This window comes from Geotrypetes seraphini, chromosome 8 (assembly GCF_902459505.1).
Source record: "Geotrypetes seraphini chromosome 8, aGeoSer1.1, whole genome shotgun sequence".
Classification (NCBI taxonomy): Eukaryota; Metazoa; Chordata; class Amphibia; order Gymnophiona; family Dermophiidae; genus Geotrypetes; species Geotrypetes seraphini.
The window spans coordinates 52,032,455-52,044,968 of NC_047091.1; the positions used below are offsets into that span (position 1 = coordinate 52,032,455).

Sequence of the window (12,514 nt, forward strand, 5' to 3'; positions counted from 1 at the left end):
CATGATCAAATCTTCTAGCATTACATAAAATTCTAACTGCTGTATTTTGTAATTAGAATATAGCTGGGACAAGCTATAATTTATATTTATATGCTGTTTGTGGTTCTTTTCACCTGGTTCTTTCTGAATTGGTTGAGGTGAATATTTGGAAATTCCTGTTCCCCAAGCAGAGCATTTGCAATGCATCTTCAAGTATTTCTAATAAAACAACTAGGAGGGATCTCCACAGGCCACCTGCAGTAGAATCAGAGAAATGCAAGGCTGGAAGGGGTCATTTGGTATTCCAGAAAAACCGCATGGCTCCTCTAATCCATCCTTCCTGACTACAGGCAGGGTCTGCTCTACCTAAACCAGTGGTCTCAAACGATGTCAGGTCAAAAGCGTGCTGGGACAAAGGCGCACGCAGACAACTGAGCGCAACGTGGAGGTGCGCGCCGAAGAAAATGACTGTTTTAAAGGGCTCCGACGGGGGGTATGGGTGGTAACTCCCCCACTTTACTTTATACAGATCGTGCTGCGTTGTGGGGGCGTTGTGGAGGGTTTTTACTGAAAACTTCACTTTTTCCCTAAAAAACAGGGAAACAGTTAAGTTTCCAGTATAATGAGGGCGGTTACAACCCCCCAAACCCCCCACAACGCCGCCGCGATCTGTATTAAGTAAAGTGGGGGAGGGGGTTCCCCAACAAAAACCCCCGTCGGAGCCTCTAAAAACACTCTTTTTCTTCGGCGCGCACTTCCATCTTGAGCTCAGTTGTCGGCGCGCGCCTTTGTCTTTTGTCTATGAACCGTCTCAAACTTGTGGCCCAGGTAAAATAAAACAGTTGCGTGATCATATGTCTCTTTAACTATAAATTACAATATTATTATTAAGACTTAGCCAAAAGGAAAGATTTACAAACTATAAAGAGGTTTACCTCATGCAAAATTGTCATTTCTTTATTAAGACATTAACTATTTTTTCCTGAGACCCTCCAAGTACCTACAAATCTAAAATGTGGCCCTGCAAAGGGTTTGAGTTTGAGACCACTGCCCTAAACCATCCTAGACTGATGTGTATCTGACCTGCTCTTGGAAAGGCCCAATTACAAATCCCTCTGGTAAGTCTTTCCAGCTCTTGACTGCCCTTTTCAGTTAGAAAGTTCTTTTCAATAAAATTTCATAGTTAAAAAAAAAAGAGAGTTCTTCTTCATAATCCAATCCAAGTTGGTTATTTAGCCTGAAACTCTTAACCGGCTGCCTCTTAAGCTCTCCATTCAATGGCTAAACTGCTCCTTTTTGGACTTCCCAGGAGGAAAAGAAGAAGTCGGAGATGGTGGAGGTCATTGTGGAGACGGAAGCGGAAGCTGGAGTCAGTGGGATCAATGTGGAGGGCGGCGGAAGAAAAGGCATTTTTATCAAAGACCTATCCAAGGATTCACTGGCTGCCAAATCCCTGAGCCTGCAGGAAGGTAGGCGGCCCATTTCAGCCTAGACTTATGTCTTTGGTTTAATACAATACTGTATTCATTTCACGCCCTGCACCATGTTTTGAGCGCATTTCCATGCAGTTTCCTCCAGCTCAATCAGTATAGCCTACACTTATTATCTGACTTTAAAAACCGCTTAGTTTGTAGATGGATTTCTGGTATATTAAAATGAACTTGAATTTATAGTCTCCTCTGATCTATGACAGGGTTTTCCCTTATTTCTATACATTTGGATTTAGCTCACATCTTTTCATTAGCAGCTCAATGTGAGTTACATTTCTGGTACAGTAGGTTTTTTTCCTGCCCCAGAGAGCTTACAACCTGAGTACTAGGGGTACTAAATTATACTGTGTGTGTCACTGAGCATAGTACTTACTGAAAATTCCATTTGAAGGACCTTTGTATAACATGTCACTCGACACCATAGCCAGAGATTTTGGGTGGACTTAAGGGGGAAATGGTGGGCACTAGCTGTCCTCTTCCCCCTACATACACACACACCTGAGCTGGCAGGAATCCACAAGCCCTGCCAGCTGAAGATCTCCCCAAAGGTGCCCAGAAACTCCTGTGCACAGCTCAGCAGTTGGCAGCTGCTTCCTGAACTGCAGCTGCTGCTGGCATGAGCAGAGTGCTGGCATCGGCAGCTCAGGAAGCAGCTGCCTACAGGAGTTTCTGGGTACCTGTGGGGAGATTGTCAGCTGGCAGGGCTTGGGGATCCCCACCAGCTACTGCACAGCGTTCCGCTGTTGGGTGGGCCTGGGCTTACCTAAGCCCACCAGTGGCTGCTCCACTGATGTTGCATTTATGCACCAACTTTGCACAATAGAATACTGACTTTTAGGGGGGAAATTATAAACACGGGTTTCCATTATTTCAAGTACAACACAAAGAAAGGGATCAAAATACACAAAAAGTCAATAACACCCACAAAGACATGTACACGCCAAAAGAACTGGAATGAATAATTCTTCTTAGAAGAAAGCTTAAGGCGCCTTTTACAAAGGTGTGCTAGCGGTTTTAGTGCACGCGCTAGTCACTACCGCCTTCTTGTAAGCAGGCGATAGTTTTTTGTGCATGTGCACTAAAAATGCTAGCGCACCTTCGTAAAAGGAGCCCTTAGTGCTGAATGCCAGTCTAATTCAATATTGGGACAATTATTTTTGATAAGGAAATCGTATGACAGACAATTAAAAAGACCCCTGAGGCAGACCAAGAGCCGAAACACTGGCAGTGTCGAGTCTCTTACAGAATAAAGAATTATTCATCCCAGTTCAGTTAGTGTGTACACTTCTTTGTGGGTGTTATCATTATTTCTCAAATATATAATTGAGCTTTTCTCTTTTGCAACCAGCAGACATAAGAGAAACTCACATCTGAATTTTGTTTTTCCACCTGTTAGAGGATGTAAACTTAAAAAATACATCATCAAAATCTTTTTTCATTTCAAGCAGCGTTATGGGGTAAGGATTTAGAACAGGGGTTCCCAAAGTCCTTCCTTGAGGGCCGAATCCAGTCGGGTTTTCAGGATTTCTCCAATGAATATGCATGAGATCTATGTGAATGCGCTGCTTTCAATGCATATTCATTGGGGAAATCCTGAAAACCCGACTGGATTCCGCCCTCAGGGAGGGACTTTGGGGACAATTGCTTTTGCTTACTGACACTTATTGGAGAATTTAGGAGACATCTAAAAACATATTTTTTCAAAGTATTTAAGCAGCTAATTCGTAAAAATTTTATTATGCACTATTTTGATCATTTTAAGTGTCTCTAATTATTGGCTTTTAACTTTTTTAGTTCTATTCAACTTCTTGTATTGGGTTTTTTTAAAAAAACTATTGTAAACCGCATAGAACTTTACGGCCTTGCGGGATATAAACTGATTATTATTTTTATTATTATTTTAACAATGAGACCTAGGGGGTCCTTTTACTAAGGCGCGTTAACCGATTTAGTGCACGCTAAATCGGTTAACGTGCCTTTGTAAAAGGACCCCCTAGTTACTAATAACCCAGGTTAGCAGTACAATAACCCATCTTAGCTCATGCTCATAAATCCTCCCCCCCAAGTGCACACTTTGGCGAATGAGTGACATTGCCCCTATACCTCCCACATTTAGGCACCTCCCCCCCTCCCCCCCCGAAATTCAAAGCTATTGAAATGGCCAGAAATGGCTGCTGACTGGTTAAATAGTATTTAACTGGCTAACCACAGATATTCAGCATGAGATAGCCGGTTATCTCTGCTGACTATTCACAGTTTGTGGCTAAAACCTAGTCAGCTATATCTTGCAATAACTGCCAATATTGAGTGCTCACTGCCAGTGGCGTAGCAAGGGTAGGAGGTGCCCAGGGCTCTGGCACCCTCTACACCCTTCTCTCTGCCCCATTGTACCTCTTTAAATCTTCACCAGCGCGAGCAACTTCTCCAGCCAGCTGCTTGTGCCGGCATTGGCTTTTCCTCTAATGCAGTGGTCTCAAACTCAAACCCTTTGCGGGGCCACATTTTGGATTTGTAGGTACTTGGAGAGCCTCAGAAAAAAATAGTTAATGTCTTATTAAAGAAATGATTATTTTGCATGAGGTAAAACTCTTTATAGTTTATAAATTTTTCCTTTTGGCTAAGTCTTAAGAAACAGTTTTATTTTACTTTTGTGATTACGATAAACATACCGAAGGCCTCAAAATAGTACCTAGCGGCTGCGAGTTTGAGACCACTGCTCTAATGTCACTTTCTGGCCCCACAACCCAGAAGTGACTTCAGAGGGGAGCCAGGCTAGAGAAGTTGCTTGCGCTGGTGAAGATTTAAAGAGGTACCGAGGGGGAGGGGAGGTAAGGAAAAGAGGGTGCGAGCATCGCAGGGGGGCGGAAAGGTGCTGGCCCTCACCAAGGCAGCGCCTGGGGTATTTTGCCCCCCCCCCTGCCAGCCAAGTTCAGTAGCCAAATTGGGCCGCATAAATAGCACCCTATCTTTGGCCACTATTAACTTAACTAGCCAGCGCTGAATATTGATTTAGCTGGTTAAACTTGTGCTGGCCAACTCTCCTCCCCCTCCCCCCCAGATATTCAGTGCTGGTCACCGGAATTGACCTGGCATTGAGTATTCGGGCTCACCACTGACTGTGGGACTTAGCTGGGCTGCCTCCCAGGGTCTGAATATTGGCCCCCCTGAATTATACCAGGTCAGTAGAGGACACCTAAACTTACACTAAGGGGTAAATATTCAGCCGGCAGCAATGTTATTCCCTGATATGCAGCGCCAGGCCATATCTGGGCTTGAGCACTGAATACTGATTTATGCGGAACTTAACCGGCCACGGGTTGCGATCTAAAAATAGGACTGTGTTTTGTGCAGTTCCATTTATGTGGTTACCCTGGCTAGTTAAGTGCGGGATATTGGCACTTAACCGGCCGAGTGCTGACTCCGTTCTCAGAATAGCCAGATTTCACTCGAGGGCTAAAAATGAGTAGATAGCCCTAAAACAAGCAATTTCACCCTTTATTTGGCATTGTTGCTCAAAAGCAACATGCGTTTCTATGGCTCTTATGAGAGATCTGCATCTCCAAATGCCTGTTTACCTTGGCACTGTTGCTCTCGTTCAACGTCAGGTTACGTAAAGCGGCCGTTTCACCATCTGCCAATTAAAGGGTTAACCGGTCAGTAGCCGTTTCTGGCCAGTTAAATTGGTTTAAATATTGACCAGTGATATTCTGTGTTATTGGGACGCCTAAATGGAGCCGCCCTATTGAATTGCCTCCGTTATGCTTAGAAACATACGAGAAAAATGGCATTAGATAACGACCGTATGGCCTATCCAGACCATTCATACTTTACGGAGAGGGTGGTGGATGCCTGGAATGCTCTCCCGAGAGAGGTGGTGGAGAGTAAAACTGTGACTGAGTTCAAAGAAGCGTGGGATGAACACAGAAGATTTAGAATCAGAAAATAATATTAAAGATTGAACTAGGCCAGTTACTGGGCAGACTTGTATGGTCTGCGTCTATGTATGGCCGTTTGGAGGAGGATGGGCAGGGGAGGGCTTCAATGGCTGGGAGGGTGTAGATGGGCTGGAGTAAGTCTTAACAGAGATTTCGGCAGTTGGAACCCAAGCACAGTACCGGGTAAAGCTTTGGATTCTCGCCCAGAAATAGCTAAGAAGAAAAAAAAAAAAAATTTAAATTGAATCAGGTTGGGCAGACTGGATGGACCATTCGGGTCTTTATCTGCCGTCATCTACTATGTTACTATGTTACTATCTACTACTATCCCTTCCTCTCCCTTAGAGATGCTATGGTACTTGTCCCAAATTTTCTTGAACTCAGCTACAGTCTTTGCCTTCACCGCCTTCACCACCTCCACTGAGAGGTTGTTCCACAGATTCACCACCCTTTCCTTGCAGAAGTACTTCAGGTTATTTCTGAGCCTGTCCTATTAAACATAGCATAACAAAATTTCTTATAAACCGCTGCTACCTTGCGGTTAACAAAAATTAAAATACAAATATACACGGTATAAACACAATTAATTAATTAAAACATTTACCAAATCTGTCTTCATAGATTTTTTTAATGCCAAATAAGAAGTAGAGATAGAAAGATGCATACTAATTTGTTTATCTCATAGTGCTGCCTGATACGCCAAGATCTTACTAAAGAAGCGTTTATACACACATCCTTTTACAGAAGGAAAATCAGAGCCGAAGATCGCGTAATGTTCTCTATTGGCAAATTTAAAATGATCCATGAGATAACTGGGTAATAACCCACTGAGAGCCTTGAAACAGATACAGCCGAACTTAAAAATCACTCTTGCCTCTATTGGCAACAAGTGCAGTTTATGGTAATACCGTGTCATGTGATCAGATCTTTTCAGTCTAAAAATCAAACACACAGCAATGTTCTGAATAATCTGCAACCTTTTTAGATTTTTCTTGGATATTGAAAGATAGCGCATATTACAATAATCCAATGTAGAAACATAGAAAATGATGGCAGAAAAGGGCCATAACCCATCAAGTCTGCCCACTCTATTAACCCTCCCCCCAACTACCCTCCTAGGGGACACACTCTGATGGCATCCCCTTTACACTACCCTCGTAGAGATCCGACGTGGGCATCCCACTTTTTCTTGAAATCTCGCACACTGCTGGTCGCGATCACTTGCACTGGGAGCTTGTTCCAATGGTCAACCACTCTTTCTGTGAAGAAATACTTCCTGATGTCGCCATGAAACTTCCTGCCCCTGAGTTTAAGCATATGCCCTCTTGTGGCTGAGGGACTCTTGAGAAAGAAAATATCATCTTCCACCTCGATACGACCAGTGGTATACTTAAATGCCTCAATCATGTCTCCCCTCTCCCTACGTTCTTCGAGAGAGTATAGCCGCAATTTGTTCAGCCTTTCCTCGTATGAGAGATCCTTGAGCCCCGAGACCATCCTGGTGGCCATTCGCTGAACCGACTCTACTCTCAGCACATCCTTACGGTAATGTGGCCTCCAGAATTGTACACAGTACTCCAGATGAGGTCTCACCATGGTTCTGTACAGTGACATTATGACCTCCGACTTCCGGCTAACAAAACTTCTACGGATACAACCCAGCATTTGTCTAGCCTTGGATGAAGCCTTCTCCACTTGATTGGCAGTTTTCATGTCTTCACTAACGATCACCCCTAAATCCCGTTCTGCTGCAGTCCTAGCCAAGGTCTCACCATTCAGTGTATACGTTCTGCACGGATTATTGTTGCCATGGTGCATGACCTTGCATTTTCTTGCATTGAAGCCCAGCTGCCAGATCGAGGACCAATGTTCCAGTAAAAGCAGATCCTGTTTCATGCTGTCAGACAAAACACTTTTATTTACAGTGTTACATAATTTGTCATCGTCAGCGAATAATGTTATTTTACCTTGAAGCCCCTGAGTCAGGTCACCTATGAATATGTTGAAAAGGATCGGACCCAGGACCGAGCCCTGCGGCACTCCACTGGTCACCTCCGACGTTTTTGAGAGGGTACCGTTAATCAACACCCTCTGAAGTCTACCACTTAGCCAGTCATTGACCCATGCAGTTAGTGTTACACCTAATCCCATTGAATTCTTCTTGCTTAATAACCTGTGGTAGGGGACGCTATCAAAAGCTTTACTGAAGTCCAAGTACACGACGTCCAGGGACTCTCCCAAGTCCAGCTTTCTTGTTACCCAGATAAGAGATTGAACCAGCAATCTAAATGAAAAAAAAAGTCAAAATACAACTTAATTGTTCTTAGTTTCTAGAGTAATTAATGTGGAAATCAAAAGAGAATCTATGATCAAAATAGATTCCCAGGATTTTTACAATCGGCAGGATAGAATAAATTGTGCCATCCTATGCCCCCTCATCCTGGAGTTTCCTTTCAATTAAGAGACTCACCTCCTGTGCATTTATGCCACAGAGGTATTTAAACAGTAATTCCATGAAATCATCCCAAGTATTTTTTTTCCAACTATAGAACCTCAGTGACACCACTCCGGGGTCAAACCTTCATTGCCCTAAGCTCATAATAAAAAATAAAAAACGTCTAAAAAGTGGCCTAAATGGCTACTTGGACGATCAAAAAGCCTGATCGTCCAATTACCCATAATCAAAGCTGGTTTTAGACTTATCTAAAACCTTTCCCCTGCCTCTAAAAGCACAGAGAGAAAAGAGGCATTTTTAGAAGAGGGGAAAGGGCGGTGGGCGGGAGGTGGGCCGACCTACACCTAGGCGTACAACACGTATAACCAAAACATTTGACAGGTTGCCTAGTCGGCACTTATACGTTTTGACTTAGACCAAGTCAAAACAGGTATAAGTGCCGAAAAAGGGGCTGCTGAGCTGATGGCGGCTGGCATGATCAGCTCAGTGGCACGGCAACCTACCTACCCCCCCACCATAACCATCGGGGCAGGAGAGATAGGTCATCTCCCCTGCCGCAATAGCGATACCACCAAGTGCCACCAAACGCGGCACTTGGGATCGCTAAAGCGGCAGGAGAGATTACCCATCTCTCCTGCAGTGATCCACCCCTCCAATCGAGCCAGGAGAGAGCCCAAGCCCTCCTGGCCCCGCCGAGTACGAACGGGGCGAGAGGTTGCCCAAGCCCTCTTGCCCTGCAGCACCCCAATCTTCTCCGACTCGATGGAGAGCCCAAGCCCTCTTGCCCCGCGATCCCCAAACCCCCCCCGGGCCGAATCCATTGGGGCCAGGAGGGAGCCCAAGCCCTCCTGGCCCGGCGATATCCCCCCTCCCTCCCACCACACAATCCGGCCAGGAGGGAGCCCAAGCCCTACTGGCCTGCGACCCCCTCTAACCCCCACCCCCCACTAAAATACAGCCAGGAGGGATCCCACGCCCTCCTGCCCTCGACGCAACCCTCCCAATGACCTCCCCCGAACCCCTGACCGCCCCCCCCACCGACCAACCCCCCGCCGACCTCACGACCCCTCCTACCCCCACCCCCTTCCCCGAACCTCAAAAAATGTTGGACGGACGGGTGCCAAGCGGGGCCTTAGGCACATGGACCCAACCCGGCCCATGTGCTTAAGACCCCGCCCACAGGAGGAGCCTAAGGCTCCCGGGCCTATTCTGGTTGGCCCAGGTGCCTCAGGCCCCACCTGTGGGCGGTGTTTGAGCCGCCAGGGCCAATCCGGCTCCATTCCTGCGCTGGCTGGCCTGCCGGACGGGTGGGCTTGGCACCCGTACGTCCGGCCAACATTTTTTGAGGTACGGGGAAGGGGGGTGGGGGTGGGGGGTCGTGAGGTCAGCAGGGGGGTCGGTGGGGGGGGGCCAGTTGGGGGTTTGGGGGAGCGATCGTTGGGGGGAGTTGCGTCGAGGGCAGGAGGGCCTGGGATCCCTCCTGCCTGTATTTAAGTGGGGGGTGGGGATTAGAGGGGGTCACGGGCCAGGAGGACTTGGGCTCCCTCCTGGCCGGATTGTGTGGTTGGGAGGGGGAGGGGGGGAGATCACCAGGCCAGGAGGACTTGGGCTCCCTCCTGGCCGGATTGTGTGGTTGAGGGGGGAGGGGGCAGATCACCGGGCCAGGAGGGCTTGGGCTCCCTCCTGGCTGGATCGTGTGGTGGGGGGGAGATCGCTAGGCTAGGAGGGCTTGGGCTCCCTCCTGGCCCCAACGGATTCGGCCCGGGGGGGGTTTGGGAATCGCGGGGCAAGAGGGCTTGGGCTCCCTCTTGCCTCATCAAGTCGGGGAAGGTTTGGGTGCCACGGGGCAAGAGGGCTTGGGCTCCCTCTTGCCCTGATGTCGTGGTGGTGGTGGTGGATTCTGTAACCGGTTACAGAATCCAGCTTTTAGGCGAAGAACTGGCTCCTCCTTCACCTAAAAGCCCTTGTTTTGGACGTTCGGGGCTTAGGCTTTTTTTAGGTTGATTATATGGTATAAGTTTAGACATAGTGGTGGTCTGGGCGTTTAAACAGCTGAATGTAGAGGCAGGCCATTATCAAAAAAAAACCTCCTTTTGGACGTTTTTTTGATAATGGACATTTTCCCTGCTTCTGCTTTCAACATTTACGGCCTTAGGCCAAAAGGGGACTTAGACGTTTTTTTTTATTATGCCCTTCCACGTGTCTAATTGTCATTGGTTCTTTACTCATTAAATTTTTCTTTCGATATTCATATATTTCTTTTATATTTCCAACATTTCAATAACTTTTCAAAAATATACTTAAATTACTTAGCTTAGCAATTTGTAATCTGGGAAGTCATAGCCAACATGTTTCGCTAAATGCTTTTTCAAGGACTCTTCCCTACAAAGAGATAATATATTAATATCCCTACAACTTAAACCCCTTCAAACAAGTTTTATACTTTAAAACCAACATCTCTTACCAGCATTGCCGACACTATCCAGCCTACTCCCTTTCCAGACTAAGATGGCGGCAATGATTTTAATGAGTAAAGAACCAATGACGATTCTACCACAAACCTTTGAGCATCAGCTCACAGGTCAGGGACAGCATAGAAGGTTTTCAGGAAATTTTTTGTCAATTTCTCACATTAAATTGTGGGTTGTGTCTTTTGCAAGCCGAAGGAAGCCAATGCAACTGTTAAATGCTGATAGTGAGAAACAAACATAACCAAGTCTGAGGAAAACCAAAAGTGAAAGCACACATTGGTGCCTATTTTTCTGCACATAAATATGAGCCTTTCGAAAAATTTAAATGCAAACAATTTTTGAAAGTCTTATATTTTTAAAACGCAGAACTGCGCTGATGTGTGCTTGCATTTCCAGGTTTGTAGGGATATGCACACAAGAGCCACACTTGATGCAAAACCCTTGTGTAGGGTTACCAGCAGTGTTCCCTCTAAGCGGGCGGGTGTTGTGAGCAAACTTTTTTCACTGTGAGCTAAAAATATCGGGCGCCAGCAAGTTATGAGCCAAATAAATATGTTGCTTTCTACCACAGAACTTCCTTACGTTTGTATGGAATCTATCCCCTTTCAACTTTAGAGAGTGCCCTCTCGTTCTCCCTGCCTTAGCTACTAAGTCTATTCCCTTCAGTACCTTGAATGTTTCTATCATGTCCCCTCTCAATCTCCTCTGCTCAAGGGAGAAGAGGCCCAGTTTCTCTAATCTTTCGCTGTACGGCAACTCCTCCAGCCCCTTAACCATTTTAGTTGCTCTTCTCTGGATCCTTTCGAGTAGTACCGTGTCCTTCTTAAAGTACCAGTGCTGGACGCAGTACTCCAGGTGAGGGCGTACCATGGCCCGGTACAGCAGCATGATAACCTTCTCTGTCTCTTCAGTCCAGCATCTGCCCCTTCCATTCACTGTCTGTCTTTCCCTGCCATCTCTCCTCCTGCCCCCCCCCACCCCCCAATTTGGTCTAGCATCCATCATCTTCCTTCTGTTCCCCTCATGGTCTGGCATCTCTATCCTTCCCTCCCCCCTGTGGTTTTTAGCATATCTCTCTTCTCATTTCCTCCACTCAGATCTGATCATTCTCTGCTCTCTCTTCCCTTTTCTTCTCTGGTCTTCCTTCTCTATTTTCTGCCTCCATCTAAATTAAATTCTTTCTTACTATTTAGTCCCGTTTCCCTCTTTTCACTGTGTCTACACACAGCTTGTCACCCCTTTCCCTCACCCCTCCATTATCTTACTATTTTCTTCCCCCTTTATTTATCTCCTCCTTCCATCCAGTATGTGTTCTTTACCCACTTCCATTCAGCATCTGCTCTCCCTTCTCAACTGACATCCATCTGCCTTCTGCTCTCTCTCCCTTCTTCTCACTTCCATCATCTGTCCCCTTCTCTCTCTCTCTCATCTCCTCCATTCCATCATCTGCCCCTTCTCTCTCTCTCTCTCTCTCTCCCCCCCCCCAACTTCCATCATCTGCCCCCCTTCCCCTCACCTTTGTGGGTCACTTTCTTTCCCCTGAGGGTGGCTCATGTCACAGGGGAAGCTTTGGCCGAGCAGAACCGCTTGATTGACAGTGGAACTTACTTGATTGATGTCGATGCTGGGGCCCGTTGCCGTTTGAAGGAAAAAAAAAAAAGGTGGAAAAAAAGAACCTGTAAAGGCGAGAGGAAGGGAAACCTCCAGGACAGCTGCTTTTTGCCCTCCTTCAGCGGCCCAAGAGTTCAGACCAGCAGCGGCAGCTCTGTATGCTTTTAACTTCGGCACAGAGCTGCCCCTAATCAATAGTTTAGCGCGGTTTCATGAGGCAGCCTCGGGGCCTTTGATAGCCGGCCCGCTTCGATGATGCGATGTGGGCCGGCCTAGCAAAGGCCCCGAGGCTGCCTTATGAAACCGCGCTAAACTATTGATTAGGGGCAGCTCTGTGCCGAAGTTAAAAGCATACACAGCTGCCGCTGCTGGTCTGGAGGTGCGGAGACAAGGCAGGAGGCAAACGCGGTGGAAGGCAGGAGTCCCGGCGAAGGCAGGAGTCCCGGCACAGCGACTGCAACAGGAAGTTGCAAGTCAGCTGACGCCGGCCTTTCGTTGCGGCGGGGACCGAATCCTTCGCGGACCGGCAAGATTTTGTTTGCGGACCGGCGGTTGAAGAACTGTGCTCTACAC

General features: G+C 46.8%; 1 protein-coding gene across 3 annotated transcripts in view; it reads left to right on the top strand.

Moving 5' to 3' along the window:
- Positions 1-12,514, top strand: part of PRX (periaxin) — a 144,767-nt gene that overhangs the window by 90,776 nt on the left and 41,477 nt on the right. For all 3 annotated transcript variants that reach the window (XM_033954224.1, XM_033954227.1, XM_033954226.1), the window contains one exon: positions 1,289-1,448. In XM_033954224.1, the coding sequence (XP_033810115.1) occupies positions 1,289-1,448 (160 nt within the window). The remainder of the gene's footprint in view (positions 1-1,288; positions 1,449-12,514) is intronic.